Genomic DNA, 20,879 nt, shown 5'->3' on the forward strand with positions numbered 1-20,879 from the left:
CTTAATTACCAAGAGTGAATCCATCCTTCTGAACCAGCCAGACTTTCTCTGCCTCGTACCATCTGTCCTCAGGAGCCTGAGAGCAAAGATCACATAAATCAGACCAAGAGGACCCAGCCCCACCCCAGCCCCACCCCCACCCCACCCTGAGTCAGCAGCGAACCCTTTACATGGGAGCTTCTCACAGTGCGATCCGGGACCACTGAAATCAGAATTTCCCCAAGGGAGAGCAAGGAGGGGGTGCTTATTTACATGCAGATGCCTTGGCCCCACCCCTGACCTTTTGAATGAAGGCTCCAAGGTGGGGCCCGGGAATCTGCATTTTGAGCAATCTAGTTATGCAAGTTTGAGAACTAGCACGTGACAGGGTGAGTAAGCTGAACCATGAGAGGACATCTCCCATTATTGGGACCTCCCTCATGCTGTGGAGAATCTTAACCCAGGACAGGGGCAGTGGGGGCCTCCAGACCCCAGCATATCGAGGAGGAAGTGCTATGCCCTCTTCTCGAGCTGGCCATCCCTCTCCGATTCCCTGTCCATCTCCTATCCTGCCTTATTCACCCCCAGGGGCAAGTCTGTCCCATCCCTCCCTCTCTGGAGGGTCCCTCTTGCCCTACCCCACTCCCGGGGCTGCAGCCCCTCACCTGATCCGAGTCTTCGCTCTTTCCTCCTTTGCTCCCCTCCGGCAGGGCTGGCCCCTCTTCACTCTCCTTCCGAGTCTGAGACCTTTCTGCCTGGCCCTCCAGAGCAGGTGGTCTGCGTCCTTCCAGCTCCATCTCCGGGGCCTCGGCTCCATCATCTGCTCCTGCGCAGGGCTCCCCAGCTTTCTGCCCTCTGCTGTCTGGCCAGCCCTCCTTCCCAGCAGCTGCTGGGGTCTCCCTGCGTGCACCCACCTCCTCGGGGCCTTTACGGCTCTTCTCTGTCTTCCCCCCAGCTTTACCTGCCTCCACGGACTCACCCTGAGGTGGCCCTTCCTTGCCTACCTTAGCCTGGGGCTCACCTGCCTTCCCAGGCACACTCTGAGGCTCCCCTGCTTTCTCTACCTGTCCGGGAACTTCTCCCACCTTTCCGGGCTTCCCCTGCCCTTTGCTCACCTTCTCCGCCTTGATCTGCGGGTCCTCTGACTTCTCTGCCTTACCTGGGAGCATACCTTCTTTGTCCTTCTTACTCTGGGGACCGTCCCACTTGCTCCTTCTGCCCAGGGAGCCTCCCCACTTTCTCACTTGGATTTGGGCCCCAGCCCACTTCCCTTCACCTGCATCCTTGGAGAGATTCCCCTTTGCCATCGTGTTTGGGGGGTCCCCTTCCCCCTTCTCTGCTGTCTCCTGCCACCCCCCTTCGCCTGGCCCCTCTCTACCCTGGAGCTCACCCCCTTTCAGCCCTTTGGTCTGGGGGGCCCTGCCCCCTTTCCCCCCTGCACCTTGTTTTGTCGGTAGCACCATTCCTGGGTCCGCAACACCCTCAGTCTGAGTCTTCTCAGCCTTTGGGGCTGTGTCCTTAGTGCCGGCCTGGGGGCCAGGAGGAGTCCCTGGAGTCTCCCCCTTTTTTTCCCCTCCAGGGTCTGTGGCTGGGGGTGGGGTTTTGCAGGCAGGGGCATCATGGGGCTGGGTCCTCTGCTCCGGCTTGGCTGAGTCTGGGTCCAGCTTGGCTACCATCAGCAACACGTCACCCCGTCTCACACCTCTCTTGAAGGGCAGGGGTTTTTTGGCTGGTGTCCCACTGGGGCCCGATTCCTGGGGCTTCTCGCCATTGATGCTGGTCATCAGCACGGGGTCTGTGGGGCCGGCCCCCTCGCTCTCCTTGCCCGGAATGTTTGAGTTCTGCAGAGAGCTTGACTGGTTGCCTTGGCAAATTTGCTGATTTCCAGATTTGGTGTCACTGTTGGACTTGCTCTTGGGTTGGCTAGTGGAAATTTCTGGGGTCTAGGAGAGAGGCCACAACCACACTTAGCTGCTTGCTGACCAGCTGGCTTTGCCATTCGGTCACTCACTCACTCACTCACTCACTCACTCACTCATTCCTTTGTCCACCCAGCCATTCATCCATCCAAAGACCTTCAAGCACTAATATCTGACAGGCACTGGGCCAGGCAGCGAGCCGAGCCCCAACACCCTGGACCTTGGCCTGGCGTCTCAAGACCAAGTGACAAGAGTGGAAGGAGAGTAGACTTTGGAGCCCAACAGACCCAAATTCAGCTCCTCATTCTGCCATTCGTTAGCTGTGTGGCTTTAGGTAAATTACTTCCCCTCTCTGAGCCTGTTTCCTTATCAGTAAAATGAGAATCATCATGGCCCACCTCAAAGGGCAAGCATTATGATTCATGACAATATAGGAAACTGAGCCCAGCACAGAGTAGGTCCTCCCGCCCCGATTAGAGAAAGAACCCCGGGGGGCAGGTCTGCCCTGATGCCTGGCTTCACCGCCTGCCTGAGTCTGGGTTCTGCCATCAGGAACCATACTGACCCTGGCCTCCCACACACCTAGACCTGGGGGGTCTGGGGTTCTCACCCTCCTCTTGCACCCAAAGCCCCAGGACCATGTTGGTTCCACCCTGCATGGCTTCACCCCTGTGTCTCCCTTCCCAAGCCCGGCTCCACACTCACCTGGGCTGTTGTCATAGTCTGGACTGCTGTCCCTTCGATTTGCTGCCAACTATTTTAAATCCGCTCAAAAGATTTTGGCAGCGGCCCCTAGCCTACAGGAAAATGATTCCATACCATCCTCTGCCATCCAAAGCCCTCAACAAGGAGTCACCACCCTCCATTTGGTCTTATTGTGCCTGCTCGTCCCCATGCTTGAGCCACATGGGGGCATCTCCTACCACACCTGACAGTTCTCTGCTTCCGTGCTTCTGTTCCCATTAGCTTGCTGCCTGGAATGCTCCTTCTGCCTTCACCAGCCCGTGCTCCACTCATCTTTCCACACCCAGCTCAAATGCCATCCCCTCCGCAAATCTCCGCCTGCAGACCTCAGTCAGAACCTGTCTCACGCACCCCGGAGGCCCCGGGGCACCGTCTGCAGCGATGATCACAGTCTGCATCCCATTCGAGCTTCGATATGTGTTTCTGTCCCGTTTCAGGTGGTGGATGCCTCAAGGACACGGTCTCTATCTACAGCTTTGTAATGATGATGATGATGATGATAGTCATAATAGCCACCACACACAGATCCCTTTTGCAAAGGGCCCTACATCGCCATCATATCCTACTTAACCCCAGTAAGGACCCAGTGAGGTAGGTTCTGAATGGCACCCCCACCGTTCTACAGATAAAGAAGGGAACACAAGGATATCAGGTGGCCCAAGAGACAAAGTCAGAATGTACAGTCAGGCAGATGTCTGTGGCGCTAAGCTCAGTGCCCTCAACTGATGCATATTAACAGCCTTACTTGTCCCTAGGACTCACCAGAATCTCCTGGGGGCTTTACAAAAATACTGATGCTCTGGTCCCAGTCCCAGAGAGTTGGATGGAGTTGATCTGGGTTGTGGCGCCCTCACCAGGTGATTCCCCTGTGTAGCCAGGACTCAGAACGCCAGCTCCAGGGCCCACGGCTTAGTGGCTCAGTCTGACCAGGAGCCAAGCAGGACCTAGCCTTGGAAAGGGGCTTGGCTGCACTTGGCAAACATCACCACTGTCTGTACCATTTTTGAAAAGTGAGTCAGTGCCTTATTTTTAACCAAACCACCATAGCAGAGACAGTAACATGGATCTGAGCCAAACAAGATAACCCAACTCTACCCTCCCTCCCTCCCACCCATGGACTCTTCTCCTTTGGATTTTCTTAGTCACCAAAGCCCCAGTCCGCTCTGCGGCCTTCTCAGTAGACGGGGGAGGAGTTACCTCTAGAATCACTGAGGCCAAGAGGCAACTCCCACACGTCCATTTTACAGATGAGCACACCAAGGCCTGGACCACACAGAGTGATGGGGCCTGGAACCCAGCTCTCCTGACATTCGATATGGGCCCCTTTCTGCCCCAGGGTTGTCCCAGCCTCTCCCTGTCTCACCGGCTGCCTGGTCTTCGGAAAACCAAGTCATCTCTCTGAGCCTCGTTTTAACTCCCTGCAAACTGGTGACAGAGTCTAATGGCTCCTTGCAAGGATTACACGAGGACCTTGTGCTGGGTTAAGGAGAGAATCCAGTTATTTACCGATTGGGACAAGAAAATTAAATTGGAAAGAACCAGCCAGGGCTCACTGCCTCGCAGAAACATGTCCCGAGGCTGCCATGCTCCTGCCCCAGGAACATCTTGGCCCATGGTCCAGACACCTGTTGTGGTCTGAGGCCTGTCCATCCTGTGGCTTGGCTTTGAGTCTCTGCCTAGGCCCTGGGGTGACAGTTTGTCCCCATCCTGTGCTCAGCTCTGCTCCTTAACTTGTGTCCCGTGACACTGGCGTGGTCTGCAGCCTTGTGGAACACTTTCCTGCCCAGGCCTCTGTGGCCACATCAGCCACCTTGCTCCCCAGACTGGCCCTTCCCGAGGCGGCTCACCAGAGCAGAGAACACACAGACACTTGCCCTGCCTCAGCCTCTATCTGGCCTCATTGACCTTGAGCAAGTTGCTTTGACCTCTCTAAACCTCAGTCTCCGCCTCTGAGAAGTGGGTATAATCCCATCTACCCCATGGCTGCAGAGGAGCTCAAGGGAGCCTGTGAGCAGCAAAGTGGACCTCGTCTAGTAATAAAGAGCACACGCTCACATAGCATCATGACCTAACCACAGCCTATGGAGGTTGACTTTGGCCCCCACTTACGCCCGGCTCCGGCAGGGGTGGGGACACAGCCCATCCTCCCTGTACTCCTCCCCCAGAAGACTTGGCCGGGATGTTTCTACAGTTGCTGCCGTTATGCAGTGAAACCATTGTAACTGGACAGGGGCGGGCCCGTGGGGGACCGGACAGGCAAACAACAGCTGAAGGGCAGTGGGAGGCAGAGCCTGGCTGGTCACCAGGCCCAAGCCAACTCCAGGCCCCGGGGGCCACCAGATCACTCAGCCCAATCACTGCAGTATTTGCTCCACCGCAAGGGGGCGCTGGAGAGACACAAGGAGGTGCCCTGTCTATCTAACAGTGCTAACACCCAAGCCCACCTGCCTGGTGTCCAGCCTCATCATCTTGCCCGGGGTTCCCTGGCTAAGGACCTGGGGGAAAGGACAGAGGCAGCACTGGCCGCCATCAGGGATAAATTTGCAAGTCCTTAAAGCACAGGGGCTGTATCTTGTCCAACGACTTCAATTCCGCGGCACTATTCAGAATAATTAGGGGATTTAGCGGACACCGACCCATCAAAAATGATGCCAACTGGAGCCGGGTACTGAGGTCCCTACTTGTGCCAAGCATTAACCCTTTAATTATTGGCATGTGGCCATTCTGAGGGACTCAGGGGAGGGGCAGCTGGAGGGCGCTGGGGGGGCCTGGGGTCACACCTGTTTGCCCCCTGGTATGGAGAGGTTTTGATATTTTAACAACCAATATACCTATCACCAACAACTGAACATAGCCAGTCACTCAATATCTTTTCCATGTAAAGTAAGCCAACTCCACATCCTTAGCTAACATCTAGGTTCCTTTTTCTGCAAAAGTAGGGGTAAAAAGATCCCCATAATTGCACATCAGCTGATATCCTTCATTCATTCATTAAACAAACATTTGCTGAGCACTCACTCTGGGCCAAGTTCTACAGGAGGTGCTCCAAATATTTAACTATGCCAACCACAATTAAGGCAGACACAGAGGGTGCTGTGGGAGTCGGAGGACGGAAGGCAATGGCAGAGCTTTTCAGACATGTACTATTTGGGCTGGGTTTTGAAGGAGGCATAGGAGTTTGGTAGATCAGCTGAAGAAAGGACATTCCTCCAAGCCAGGAGAGCAGGAGAGAAGGCAAGATGGTGACTGACTCAGGGGGTTCATAGGACAGGACAGTAGGTGTTGACTGGCACCCAGTCCCCTTCCTGGAGGGCCACTTACCTCTTGTTCTGGAGAGGCGAGCACTGCCTCTTTCTTCAGCCTTGCTTCCTTGGACTCTTTCTCGGTCTCCCGGACCAGTTGCTTAATGAAGCCCCCTGGGATGACAGAGAAAAGGGGAGGGGGCGAAGACGGTGGAGGGCTCTTGTCCTCCTCCCGAATCTGTTTTTGCGGAAGCAAAGAAAGAGAAAGCTCAGTGAGTGAACCAGTGGGAGCAAGCGGACCTTTGAAAAGTTTGCAGTGGAGGCTGGGAGGAGGCCGAGGAGGACATACATGACCAAGCGCATGTATGAGAGGCTGCGGCGAAGCAGATGAGGTTGGGCGGGGCTCTGGGACACCTTGAGGCAGCACATGGAAATGGAATGCCTGAGCCGCAGAGGCCGACCTGTCAACGTGATTTCTGCCTGGAACGAATTTCCTCATAATGTGAGTTTGGCCCATCGGTTCCCTTCCTTGGCATGGAACAGACTCTGGGAGGACCTGGTCTGTAAGGAGCTTTTCCAAAAGGGGATGGACCCCAGGGAACCATGCACATTCTCTGCCTCAGCTTGCAGTTAAAATAACAGATTAGTCAGTTACTCACCTATGGCATGCCAGGAACATGGGAGGGTAAGGAATGGTTTATATAAAAGTCCAACCCTCTGGCAACAGCCTACTCCGCTGACCCAGGCCTGTGGCTTCTTGATGGTCCTTAAACAAGGATCCGGGCAGCCAGGGGCTCCCCACCCTGGATCCTAAAGCTGGCAGGCTGGAATCTGGCATTTTACACTAGAAACATGGCCTCAACCCAAGCTGGCTGGAGTTGGCGTGTAGCTGAGACTCCTGTGTGGACCACAACGACCTAGGGATTGAGGCAATGGGACCTGCTCTTGCCAGTGGGCTGTATCTTTAACCAGCATCACTGTGACCACCCACGAGGGGAAAAAAAAAAAATCTGCAGGGCTTTCTACGGCAGAGCCACACGCTGGTTAAAATAAGCTCCTTATCAAGGTCCTCATGTGTGGCTGGCAAAGACTTGATCTCTGCAGCCCAGCTGATAGAAGGGGAATCCAAAGGAGATAGGAGAGACCAGGAGACAAAGCAGAGGCCAGGGGTTAAGGCCGGTTGATGCAGACCTCTATCCAGGGAGAGAGAAGCACGGAGCATGCGAGGCTGGGCTCCCGTGGACCCCACGCCTCTCCCTCTCGATGGGGACTGAAAGCCATGTCATAAGACAGAATGAAGCTTAAGGCCCACTCAGCAGGTGTCAGCCTCTTATTCCTGCAGCATTATTCACAACGCTACACCCAGATCAGCCCAGGAGAACAAAGGCAACCAGGAGGGAGCCAGAGAGAACTTCTCAACCACCCACCCCTCAGCCTCCCGTGCATCAAATCACACACGAGGGTGGGATGTGCGGTGAAGGAGACAGGAGGCATCAGAGAAAGAGACGGCCCTTCGTGGTATCTTGTGAGAAAATACAAAAGGGGAAAAGAATAACTGGGAAGAAGGGCCCGTTTCCAGTTCTCCATGGTGACAGAAGGCAGGAGCCACGGAAACACATCCTCAAGGCAGAAGTCTGGCAGCCAACAGCTCTGTCTCTGCCCCACCGCCCACACAAGCCCAGTGTTCATGGGAGTGGCCATGACGATCCGGACAGGACAGCTGGTCTACCCTCATTCCCCCGCCGCCTACTGAGGAACCGGAAGAGACCCGGCAGTCATGGGAGGAGTTCAAGGGGATCATGAACTGGGTTGGAGAGGCTGTGGCTAGCCAGAGCTGGCTGAGAGGGCATGGAGGGGGTGCCTGGACACGTCACAGGGAGGCACTGGATGCCAGGCTCCTCGCCTGAAGCGGGAGGGGACAGCCTGGGCCACCCATGCTCTGACTTGTCCTCTGACTTGGCGGTCGGCCCCAGGGCTGTAGCCTGAGCCCTGAACATTACTTTCCTTCTGCTCCCACAGGGCGAGGCGTGATGAGATGGCCATGCTGAGGCGGTGTCAGGGCTGAGATGGGATGACACAGAGTTCTCTGCTGGACAGCACGAAATGTGGCTTTATGGATGCACACAGCACACGAGACGGACAGATGGAGACATGGGTGGGGCGGGGGAGAGAAGAGAGATACAGGTTAGCTCTTGGACACAGCCCTCCTCCCACCCACCCCCCACCAGCGCCACAGACCAAGGTCACACGGCTAGGCACAGCCCACGGGGAGGACCCCGGTCAGCATGGAGGCCGCTGGTGGCCGGGTGGACAGTGCCCCTAAATCCTTTTCCCCTTGACCCCACACTTTGACTTGTCATTGAGATATAACAAATGTCAGAAAATACAGAAGTATACAGCTCAGCGGCTCTCACCCAAAGACCGTATCTATTTAACCAGCACCCTGATGAAGAATAAAAAACATCGCTTTATTTATAAGATCAGGCCGATCTAATCTATGGTGATGAAGGTCGGAGGAGCTGTTAGCTTTGGGCTGGAAAGGGGCACAAGGGAACCTCCTGGGGTGATGGAAATGTTCTATATCTTGATCTGGGAGAGGGCCCCACAAGTGCATCACATGTAAAAGTTCACCCGGCTGTACAATTAATTCACTGGATGGCAATCACAGCTCAATTCAAAAATAAACAAAACAGGGGCACCTGGCTGGCTCAGTTGGTTAAGTGTCCGACTCTTGGTTTCGGCTCAGGTCATGATCTCATGGGTCGCGAGATCGAGCCCTGCGTTGTGCTTAGCGGGAAGTCTGCTTGAGATTCTCTCTCTCCCTCTCCCTCTGCCCCTCCCTCCCCACCCCACCCCCACCCCCGCTCGAACACACTCTCTTTCTAAAAATAATTTTAAAAATAAACAAAACAGGGTGCCTGGGTGGCTCAGATGGTTGAGCATCTGCCTTCGGCTCGGGTCATGATCCCAGGGTCCTGGGATCGAGTCCCACATCGGGCTCCCTGCTCCTTGGGAGCCTGCTTCTCTCTCTCTCTCTCTCTCTCTCTCTCTGTCTCTCATGAATAAATAAATAGAATCTTTAAAAAATAAAAAATAAAAAAAATAAACAAAACATTCCAGCCCCCCGACCCTCCCTCACATCCCCTTCTTAAGTTACTGTCACCCAGAGGACAGCCACTGTCCTGACTTTGATAACACAGAATAGCGTGGTTTTCTTTTGTGAGGGGGTAGTTGACACCACAATTTGACACCACGCATTAGGAAAAGACAGGAACCAAAACTATTCATTGGCCCAGTGCTTTGGGGGGGGAAAACGATTTAGCATGTTTAGCATCATCCTGAGAGTCTTTTTTTTAATAAAGCGGGCTCATTTAGGGCGCCTGGGTGGCTCAGTCGTTAAGCGTCTGCCTTCGGCTCAGGTCATGATCCCAGGGTCCTGGGATCGAGCCCCACATTGGGCTCCCTGCTCGGCGGGGAGCCTGCTTCTCCCTCTCCCACTCCCCCTGCTTGTGTTCCTGCTCTCGCTCTCTCTCTCTCTGTCAAATAAATAAATAAAATCTTTAAAAAAAAAAGGGGGGGGCTCATTTATTGTCACTGTTCCCAACGTACAAAAAAAATTAGAAAAGAACCCCCCAACTCAACCTCCCCCAACACCCCCAGCATCAAATTGAAAGTCTTGACAAACGTTCGTAACTTTTGCCCTAGAAAGGCCTCTTCTGGAAAACAAGTTTGAGGAAGTGATCCTAAAACAGAAACTTTTATCACGGGGTCCCTTATAGCACCCAAACCAGAGACACAACCCCGGTGTGTGGTAACTAGACAAAGTCAAATAAATCCCAGCCCACCTAACTTGAGGGAACACTATGAATCCATCAAGAACGGTATTTAGGAAACATTCTGAAACAGCTCCACGGAGCTATCATTTCCAAGGCCAGCCGTAAGATTCGCCCATTTGTAAGCATACAGCGTGACGTCCTTAGATGAGTTTACAGAGTTTTGCAACCAAGACCACAATCCCATCACCCCAAGAAGACCCTTCCAGACCATTTGCAGCCCCTAGCTGTTCCCTCCCTCGGCACCGGGCCACCACTAAATCTCTGTCTATTGTTATCGATTGCTTTTTCTGGACATTGGCTATAAATGGGATCCTAGCATCTGCGATCTTTTGTGTCTGGCTTCTCCCACTTTGCAGACCGTGTTTGAGGCTCATCCACATGGCTGTGTATGGGAGCACTTGATTCCTCTCTGTTGCTAACTGACGTGCCATCGCACGCATAGCCCGTGTCTTGTTTATGGGGTTCCCGATGAGAAGCGCTGCCCTGAACGGTCCCATAAAGCTTTGTGGGCCATATGCTTCCATTTCTCCTAGGTGGATCCCTGGGCGTGGCACTGCTAAGCCGTGGGGTCACGTCGTGTTTGACTTTTTAAGAAACCACCAGGCTGTTTTCCCAAGCGGCTGCACCTGTATGAGGCTTGTTGGGGAAGCGGGCACCGAAACACGGGAAGGTGCTCGCGTCGTCTGGTGAAGATCAGAAGACAGAGCACAACCCTGCACACACTACACCATCCAGAACGGGCAAAACCGGGGCGCCTGGGTGGCTCAGTCGTTAGCATCTGCCTTCGGCTCAGGTCATGATCCCGGGGTCCTGGGATCGAGCCCTGCGTCGGGCTCCCTGCTCCTCAGGAGGCCTGCTTCTCCTTCTCCCACTCCCCCTGCTTGTGTTCCCTCTCTTGCTGTGTCTCTCTCTGTCAAATAAAGAAATAAAATCTTAAAAAAAAAAACAAAACAAAAAAAAAACGGGCAAAACCCAAAACACTCCACGGAAGGCGAAGAGGGGGAGGAAATACACCAAGGTCTTGGTGGAGGCGGTCATGAGTGAAGGGATGGGTGTCTTCTCCTCCTTCCGACTTTTCTCAGTTCTGTGCTGGGCCTGCCCGCGGAGCGGTGTCCCTCCCCGACCCCTCCCAGCTCCGTGATGGAAGATGCCCCCCTTCCCCATCATCCCAGAGTTTCCAAAGGCCTGGCTGGCCTGTGAGTAGCCACTTTGAGCGACTTATGCACTTACCCATAAGAAGATGACTTGCACAGAGTTCAAGGCGATCCCACCCGCTGCCTATCTTAGAAGCTGGAGAGGCGGACCTTGGGGGGTGGGTGGGAGGGGGACCGGGGCTGCGCTGCAGCCGGCTCCCACCATCTCATGGGAGCCCGCTGGGGCCACCTTATTCCAGCTCCGTGTTCTGTGGCGTCACCTTAACAGCCAAGAAGTTGGCTCTGGGAGTGTTTATGCCCCAGAAACCGGCAAATGCGTCAGATCGGGCTTTGGTTCCAGGAGCTGCCTGGTTAAGTGTTTACCAGCATGTGACTGGCTGAGACCCCAGCACCCCTGGGGGGGCCTGGCCAAGAGGTAATCTCAAGATCCAAAGATCCAAGAAAGGACATTTCAGCTCTGATGAGGTCATGAGCCCATGAGGAGACCCTGGGAACATGTCTCAGTGAGAACAGCCAAGTCTTTGCCTTGAGGAAGAACTCCCCACCGTGTGGACTCCCCAGCTCGCAGAGACGGAGGAACCTGGAGAGGGCGCACAAGGTGAGCTCCCTTGGGGGGGAGGGGGGCGGCGGGGATGGTGGGGAGGGGAGACCCTGGGGAGGCCCCCAAGTGGCTCACGGCCAGAGTCAGCACTGCTACGCGCCTGGGAAGTAGAGCCCAGGCTATGAATAGGCCTGATGGGAGGCAGCCGCCCTGTCCACAGCCCACCCCCCTTCCCATCCAGCCCAGGCCTGGCCAGTCCAGCGGCTGCTTCCCAAGGATCGCCCTCAGCTTCAAGGCTCCAGGGAGAAACCTGGCTGTCAGTGCGGGGTGTCCTCAGCCGGGGCTGCTGGCCTGCCCAGAGGTCCCACAGCACAGGGGGACAACGAGAGGGAGCTCTGCGTGGGGCCATCACTCCCCGCGACCTGCCCTTGGAGGCACCAGGCCAGTCCCAGTGACCCAGGGCCAGAAGCCAATGCCACTGGTGAGGCTTTGTCAAGCCTTAATTTAAGTAGGTGTTCTTATCACCACGTTCCTTTCCAGGCCTAAAACGCGCACCTGCTGCATCAGCTGCTGTTGTAAGCCATGAGGAGGCCCCAGATGCTCAGAATTCATGGTGTAACGTCTTCGGTCACCGCTTAGGGGTGGGGGAGGCTGGGGAAAGGAAAGGTGATCCCCAAAGCCGGCGACAGCTTGAAACAGTTTTTCATGAACACATGCTGGATCTGAGCGGCCCCATAGAGCCCTCAAGGCTTTCCCTCTCACCCCCCAAAACGTCCAGTCCTGATGCAGCAGTCAGTCCTCCAGTGACTTCTCCTGTCTTGATAGAGGCCCACGTGGCCTTCACAACCATCTGCCCTAACGCCTCTGCCCCTTTCTCCTCCTCAGCAGTGACACCGACCTCCTGGAGGCACCTTCTACACAGGTTCCCACCTCAGGGTCTTTGCACATTCTGTTCCCTCTGCTCCGAATGCTTTTCCTTCTGCACGGTAAGTCTTTGCTCAGATTCATCTTGTCACTGATCCTGGCTTCACTGTTTAAATTGAGGCATAGCTCCCATCCTTCCCACCCCACCTAGCCAAGGATCGCCCATCATTTTATCCTGTTCTTCCTCCACCCCCACCGCAATTTATGGCTATTTCACTGTCCATCATGCTTTAGATGCTGTTTTTCGTTTAGTTTCAGACTCACCCTCCAGAACATGACCCTATGAGGGCCAGAATTTCCGTCTGTTATGTCCCTTTATGTAGCTCCAGTGCCTAGAACAGTGCCTGGCACATACTTAGCTCTCAGCAAATGTTTGTTGAATGAATGAAGGAGCGCAGGAATGGGTAATGATGAGGAGTGCAGCCAAGAAGGGATGGAGCAGGCCCTTGGCAGCGAGACTGTGGCAGGGATTTCTGATGTTCCCCCTGTGCTGTCTGCATCGGGGAGGGGGAGGCATGGCGCAAGGGGCAGGCAGCATGTTCTCATGGCCCAAGTTCATGTCTTGCCACCACCACTATCCTGTGGGACCCCAGGAAATTCTCTGAGCCTCATTTTTCTCAGCCGTCAAATGAGAGGAGAACACCCCCATACTGAGCATGTTTTTGATCACCAATAACAGCTCTGAGTCATATTTTCATTTTTATTGGACTCCATGCATTAAGGCTGGCCTGCAGAACTCAGCCCAGGGCCCAGCCCAGGATAATTCTCCAACATTCAGAGAGAACCTACTATGTGCCTAGCACTGAGATAGATCCTTACACCCAAATTGCCTCCAGCTCCCCTTAAATTCCTACCAGACCTAGAATTTATTTATTTTAAAAGTTGTTTTTGGGGCGCCTGGGTGGCTCAGATGGTTAAGCGTCTGCCTTCGGCTCAGGTCATGATCCCAGCATCCTGGGATCGAGTCCCGCATCGGGCTCCCTGCTCCTTGGGAGCCTGCTTCTCCCTCTGCCTCTCTCTCTCTCTCTCTGTCTCTCATGAATAAATTAAAAAAAAAAAAAAGTTGTTTTCATGTTCATTCCCACAACAGCACCATGTGGCTGGCATCCCTCCCATAGAGCAGACAGTGACTCAGAGAGGTTAAGGCACTCTGGTCAAGCTGAGATCTGCCCCCCGGGGCATCCCACTCCTCCCACCCATGCTCTGCTCTCATCTCAGCCCTATGCTCGTGGTGATAAGCAAGGGCCAGTCTGGGGCTGCCAGGTTGGGGCTTGGAGGCACCCTATGTCCTGGCGGCATGTTGCGGAAGCCCAGGAAGTTGGCTCAAATAGGTACATTCGTGGGTAACACGGGGTGTGCTCTCCTATTTGGTCAGTATCTGTTGGGTGTTAGCCACGGCGCTGGGTCTGTCGTAGTTTGAGGATCAAGGGGGTTAACAAATTCGCTCAAGGTCACACGGGAAGGAATGTGGATGACCTGGTTGCCCAACCTGCTCCTTCTGCTCAAGCCTGAGATCTCAGCCCTTCGACCCTGGAAGGGAGGCAATCAAAAGCTAGACCACTGACGATAGCCCCGCGAAGGTCTGGGCACTGCTTTGTGCTGAGAACGTGAGGGGTCATGTCACTGACTCCCACCAGGCACCCTAGCCTAAGGTGGGTTCTGTGAGCCACCCCATATCAGAGGGAGGGCAAGTGCCTTGCTTCCAGCCAGGAAGTGACAGAGCTGCCTGCTGGACCCACGCGATCTGACCTCAGAGGTCATGGCCATGACAGCATCCCAGCACGCAGGGATCAGAAGATGCGGTGGGGGTGGGGCAGGGGGAGAGGAAGATGCCCCTGAGCTGGGTATCGTCCATTTGCCCCTTCAGACCCATCCTCCACCTCTTTCACCTTCTGGCTTCCAGGTGGGTTCAAGCTCACGGGAGTCACCCGTTGGCAGAGATCAGAGGGCACCTGCGCTCTCGGCTCTCCCTGCTGGGCGGCCACGGGTTGACTGCCTCCCACCACCGAAGCTACCCTCCCGAAGCCCCCTCTCCTGTCCTGGTGGCGGCTCCCTCCTCTGCCTCTTCAGTCCTGGAGGAAAGAAGGCTCCTACTCTTGCTGGTCCCAGCATGCTGCACTCAGGAGAGGTCCGCAAAGTTTCCTCGAAAGGGCCAGATAGGAAGCCAGTCAAGCACTGAGGGCACAGGGTCTTCTCCCTCGCAACTACTCAGCTCCGCCTTTGCATGCCAGAAGCGGCCCCGGGTGATATGCAAACGAAGGGGTGTGGCTGTTTCAATGCAACTTTATTTTTTAAACCAGGCCAAAAGCTGGATTTGGTTCTGGCCAAACTGGGAAGGATGAGGTCAAGGCTCCAACATCCATGCCACATGCTCTCTGAGGACCGCCCTCAGGCTCTCCTTGCTCATCCCTTCTTCCCAGGCACCCAGGTCTGGGGCCATTTCCCAAATGGAAAGGCCCCAGGTCTATGCAGGTTGCTGGGGGAGGGAAGAGTGGAGGCTTGGTTCATCTTTCTGGGCTTCCTAATGCCCGGCTTCCTTCTTTAGCCTGCTCTGTCCTCCGGGATGCTGACCACTAGGGTTTCTGTCCCCAGGGCTCCCTGGCTCTCTGGTCTCCTGTTGAGTTTGGTCAATGGAAGGCTCTGGAACGAGACCTGCATATGGGAGGAACTAGAGGTAGGGTATTTATCTCCCTGCCTGCCCTGCTTCCTCCATCTCGGGCCCCAGTTTTGGCAAAGGCTGCGTTTCTCCTTCTACAGCCCTAAGTCCCTTGGAGCAGTCCCTCTCCAGGGACGGACCGCAGTTAGCCCTCATGTTCCTCTATTAATCTTCTCTGCCTTGCATCAGGCCCAAGGCTAGTAACCCACCACTGCTCATCTCCTGCTTCGTTGGTTTCGTTAACCCCATACACACTCTTGGAAGTGTTCGTTCATTAAGAAGTCTCTCCACATTACCAGCTGGGTGTGCTGTCTCCGAGTAGGACCCTGCCCAATACAGCCAGGGGGCAAGGAGGTTTCAACTCACGCATCAACTCTGACAGTTGCCTCCCGGAGTGTTATATGGGAACAACACTGAGCTTTTATCTGGGCTCGGTGGAAAAGAATGTTCTGATTGATTATTAATGTCTGCCCTGGGCGTGGAAGGAGGGAAAGATACACCATTGCTGCCTATTTGCCAGCTATAGGTTTAATGGACGAAGTGACTCTCATGATTCATGCATGATCCAGCCAAGCTCACCCAGACCTTGAGTTTGATGGCCAAAGAGCCACACAGTAATGAAAAGAGACTTTGCCCAATCCAGAGACACTCTCGCCTCATCAGAGCAAGGGAAGCCCACAGCTAGCAAGTAGCTGAGGATTCAGCCACACCTGCAAAAACCCACATTATCCTGGAAGATGAGAAGGGGGTGGGTGGGGGAGGTGATGAATGAGAAAAAAGAGCAGGGAAGTTAGCAGTAGGAAAGAGAGGTAGTGAGGGAACAGCAGGGGAGGCACTGATGGAGAAGACAGGGAGGCAGGGGGTGGAGAATGCAATGTCCACTGTCAGAGAGCCTCAGAGGACCAGCCCCGCTCACAAGGAATTTCCTGGATGGAAAATCAATGAGTCCTTTCTTGGTCATACCCAGCAATGGGGAGCTCACTACTAAGTAAGGCATTCATTGTGCTTTTCTTCTTTGGGACCAGAGCTACAAAGCCCTCAGAGGCCACAGAACCCACCTTCTCCGATCCTGGCACAGAACCAGGGTCCTCATCTCCCTGTTCCCTCGGGTCTGCCACTTTTTCTTCCTACCCACAGAGCTGCCTTGTCAGGACAGCCACATGCAGGCCCCAGTTCTGTTCTCTGGAGCAACAGATAAGGTTTTCCATGTGACACGTGTGGGGTCTGCCCCCCATTTTCTCATCCGAAGCCTTCAACCATTTCTCGGGTGAGAAATTTCTCATGGCTCCCAGATCCTTCAGAATGCCGGCCACTGTCCCCTGGGAGTTTTCTAGCTGGTTCTCTGCAACAGAGTGGACACTTCCGTTCACAAAGGCTGACCGGGGTGAACAGAGCGGACCTCCGATCCCTCAGTGGGCTGACCTCAACTCTGGGGGTCTCACAGCTAAGCTTGGGCCCCACCTGCCTTCTGTTGAATCTCCTAGGGCTGCAGCGCCCCATCTGTCAAATGGGGGCACTGGCCTTTCTTGTCCACTTCGCAAGGTGGTGGGAGTACTGGATGTTCTGTACACCTGCGAGCCAGGACTTTCCCAGCAGCGCTGTCTCCTATTGTCCCCAGTCAAGTTCCAGTCTTTCAGGTTCCTGGACCCAATTCCAACAGCGGGGGTGTTCCCCACACAACACCAAGCTGTTCTCAACACCAGCAGGGTGATCAAGAATCAACTCCATTCAACACAATTCTGACACCATCTACCTGGAGACAGCATGACATTCTTCAGGTAAAGGGCTCAGTCCCACAAGACCACCCTCCACTTCGGACACCAGTCCCGAACCCGGGTTGTCACCTGTGTTTCTGATAACCTCTGGCTATAAATCAGAGGTTCCCATGACCCCCATTCTTGGGTTTGATACATTTGCTAGAACAGCTCAGAACTCTGAGAAACACTTCACTCCCCAGACGATCACGTGTTTATTATGAAGGGATAGAAGTCAGGAACAGCTAGATGGGAGAGAAGCTCAGGGCAGGGGATGGGGAAAGGGTGGGGAGCTCCCAGGCCTGATCCAGGGGCACCACTCTCCCCAAATTTTCATACGTTCACCAACCCAGAAGCTCTCCAAACAGTATCCTCTTGGGTTTTTATGGAGGCTTCATTACATAAGTACGATTGATGAAATCATGGGCCATTGGTGATTGAACTCAGACTCTCGCCCCTCTCTTGTTTCAGGGGTTAGGGGTGGGCTCCAACCCTCTAATCCCATGGTTGGCTCCACTGGCAACCAGCCCCCACCCTTAGGTGGTTTTCAAAAGTTAACATGATGTTAACGGAACATGGTTTCAAAAGTTTCATGGTGTTAACATAACAAAAGCCACCTTTATCACTCTCACGCTTAAGGAATTCCAAGGGTTTGAGGAGCTATGAGCTCTGAACAATGGGATGAAAACCAAATATTTCCGAGAAATATATTTTGGTCATCTGAACATGGCACCCAGGTCAATTAAAATCTGCAAAAGTTTACACCTCAGTGGCTGACAAACCAGCACCCACCGGCCCCCCATCCCTCGCCTCTATCCCCAAATCAAGCAGTGAGTGTTTCTTGGAGAAATGATGAGAGAAAAATCTGGGTCCCTCCAGCACATCACCACTCCCCTCTCCATATCTGTGGTTGCCCCACTGACCTGGGCTGGCCACGTGCCCCGCCAGCCGCCGTATAGCCTGATGAGATGCTAGACCTCACAGATGGGCCTCCTGGCCTCATGCAGGGATGGCCAATACTGTTTCTCCCTCGTGCCAGCACCAGCTGATCTGCAGTTGGGAACTGCCTGGAGTGTTACATTAAGAATGATTCCGCACTAGCGGAAAAGCATGTGGTGATTGACTAGTAATGCCTGCCGTGAGCACAGGAATGGTTAGGGGTGGTGCCTCTGCCAAGTATTTGCCATTTGCCGTCTGGTGTTCTGCTGGCCACCGTGAAGCAAGAACCTGGTCATACTTCTGCTGCAGGGGCTCCCCTGACTGCTTTTAGGGTCTGAGTACCCCACAACGGGCTATCTTCCTACCCCTGCTGTGTTGCTATCTAGAGCCATGCTGTCGAATATCGCAGCATCTAGCCACATGTGATTTAAATTATTCAAATGATTTTAAATGAAGTTCAATTAAAACATCACCTTCTCGGGCGCCTGGGTGGCTCAGATGGTTAAGCGTCTGCCTTCGGCTCAGGTCATGATCCCAGGGTCCTGGGATCGAGTCCCGCATCGGGCTTCCCGCTCCTTGGGAGCCTGCTTCTCCCTCTGTTTCTCTCTGTCTCTCATGAATAAATAAATAAAATCTTTAAAAAAAAAGGGGGCGCCTGGGTGGCTCAGTTGGTTAAGCGACTGCCTTCGGCTCAGGTCATGATCCTGGAGTCCCTGGATCGAGTCCCGCATCGGGTTCCCTGCTCAGCAGGGAGTCTGCTTCTCCCTCTGACCCTCCTCTCTCTCATGCTCTCTGTCTCTCATTCTCTCTCTCAAATAAATAAATAAAATCTTTAAAAAAAATAAAAATAAAAAAAAAAAAACAAAAAAAAAAAAAACATCACCTTCTCAGTCACACCAGCCATATTTCAAATGCTCAACAGCCACATTTGGCCAGCAGCTACCAGAGCGGGCAGGACAGATACAGAATATTTCCGTCATTGCTGAAGTTCTATTGGATCGCATTGGATTAGATCCGTGGTTTTCAGTAGGTGTGACTGTGCCCATCAATGGACGTTTGGCAATGCCTGAAGATATTTCTGTTGTCACAACTGGAGTGGGGGGGCGGTTTGTTGGTGGCATCTAGCAGGTGGAGGCCAGAGATGCTGCCAAACATCCTATAGGACAGCCCTCCCCCCCCACACCACCCACGACAAAGAATCATCCTGACCCAAATGTAGATAGCGGGGTGGTCAAGACACCCTGCTCTAAAAAATCCACATTATATGGAGAGAAGCATTAAGGGAGAAACGAGGGCAAAACAGTCTTGCTTTGAATAATAAATAGCAAAGAACAATAATGGAAAAAAAAAAAAACTGAGAAAAGGAGCTGACCCACTGTTGGCCAAGAAGAGAAGAAATTCCTGGATCCATCACCACTTAGTAGCTCTGTGCCCTTGGGCAGTCACTAAACCTCTCTGATTCTCAGTTTCCTCGCCAGTAAAAGTGAAATACCCCCCTCCAAAGGATTACCAATGGATTCAGTGAGGTCATGAGTGTGAATGGGCTTTGTTATCCGTCCCTGTGAAACAGTGCAGCGTAATTTACTAGCTGAGCTCCTGTTGTTTATTACACTAAAGATAAAGTCTCCGGCAAAAAAGTAGAGCCCTGGTCTCATTTCATTCTGCATGACGTTGGCGGCACTTAAGCCTCGAAATCTCACTTCTTGATCTGTAAAATGGGGCTAATAACTCATGCCCCAACTCACAGGAATATGCAGCACCAATGAGACATTTAATCCCATTGAGCAACTGTCTCTCTCTCAACTCAACAGCTAATCCGGTTGCCCTCCATGAAATTGAAACTCAAGCCCCAGCTGGTACCCACGAAACAGCTGAAAACGCATTCAGTTTTTACGGGCCGAGAAAAATTCCCTTGGGACCCCGGCCCCCGAAATTCCTGTTTCCCTGAGCATGAGTATTGGCCAGGTATTTGGTGAACCCACCTTGCCAATTCTCCAGGATCTTTGCTTCATTGCCAGAAACTGTAGTTCTTAAAGGGAATGAAGCATTAGGGAGAGGTTCAGTGCGAAGCAGGACAGAAAAGGAAAATCACGGAGCTGGGTGAGTCAGGTCTGGGGGGAGGTGATTCAGATGGTGCCCCTGGATCCTTCAGACTGAATGGTGTGTGTGTGTGTGTGTGTGTGTGTGTCTGTGTGTGTGAGAGACAGACAGACAGAGACAGACATCTGCCTTGATAGTTATGTGATACCCCTCCACCACCTGCCGTAAGCTATCATCCCAAAGACCTTGTTTGGTGAATAAAGATCATATTTTTGCCTCTGTTGACACAAGACCCAAGATTTAATCCTTTCCTTTGAGGCTTGCATGATGATGACGGAGAAGGCTTTCAGGTGGGGGTTATAGGGAAAATAGGGCTACTATTCCCAAAATGAGGAGCCCTAGGCTGGTCCCCAATGCCAGCCTTGAGGGCAGGGGCTGTTCTAAGCCCACTGCTGGCACTGCAAAGCTGTGTGTCCTTGAGCAAGTTGCTTCCCCTCTCTGTGCCACAGATGCGATTGGATCTGACAGCACCCAGGGGCCCTCCACTTGTCTGAAACACACTTTGACCATTCTCCATTTTGCAAACAATTCAATTTCACAGAGTTTCGCATAGTATAAGGGCACCATGAAAAGACATGGAGGAACTGTAAACCATGTCATTAAGTGAAAGAAGCCAATCTGAAAAGCCTCCATGCTGTATGATTCCAAGTATACGACATTGTGGAAAAAGCACAACTCTGCAGAGAGTAAAAAGATCAGCGGTTGCCAGGGGTCGGGGAGGAGTGGGGGATGATCGGGCAGAGCACGGAGGACAGTGAAGATGCTCTTCATGATACGGCAATGATCGATCCATGTCATTACACATTTGCCCAAACCCCTAGAATGTCCACCACCAAGAATGAGCCCTAATGTCAACTATGGACTCTGGGTGATGATGATGTGTCATGTAGGCTCATCCATTGGGCCAGATGTCCCACTCCGGCCCGGGATGTGGATAGTGGGGAGAGGCTATCCATGTGTGAGGACACAGGATACATGGCAAATCTCTGTACCTGCCCCTTGCTATGGACCTGAAATGGCTCTAAAAAAATAAAGTTTATTAATGAAAAAAAATTAACTGAAATTAATATAACACTATATGTTAACTAACT

General features: G+C 53.3%; 1 protein-coding gene across 1 annotated transcript in view; it reads right to left on the reverse strand.

The window, feature by feature from the left end:
- MYO18B (myosin XVIIIB) overlaps positions 1-20,879 on the reverse strand; it is a 242,026-nt gene that overhangs the window by 219,755 nt on the left and 1,392 nt on the right. The window contains exons 2-5 of the mRNA XM_081802559.1: positions 7,889-7,993; positions 5,964-6,122; positions 645-1,922; positions 10-76 (exon numbers count right to left, since the gene is read on the reverse strand). Of these exons, the coding sequence (XP_081658685.1) occupies positions 10-76; positions 645-1,922; positions 5,964-6,122; positions 7,889-7,927 (1,543 nt within the window). The 5' untranslated portion in view covers positions 7,928-7,993. The remainder of the gene's footprint in view (positions 1-9; positions 77-644; positions 1,923-5,963; positions 6,123-7,888; positions 7,994-20,879) is intronic.

This window comes from Leptonychotes weddellii, chromosome 13 (assembly GCF_054177405.1).
Source record: "Leptonychotes weddellii isolate Sample4059 chromosome 13, ASM5417740v2, whole genome shotgun sequence".
NCBI lineage: Eukaryota > Metazoa > Chordata > Mammalia > Carnivora > Phocidae > Leptonychotes > Leptonychotes weddellii.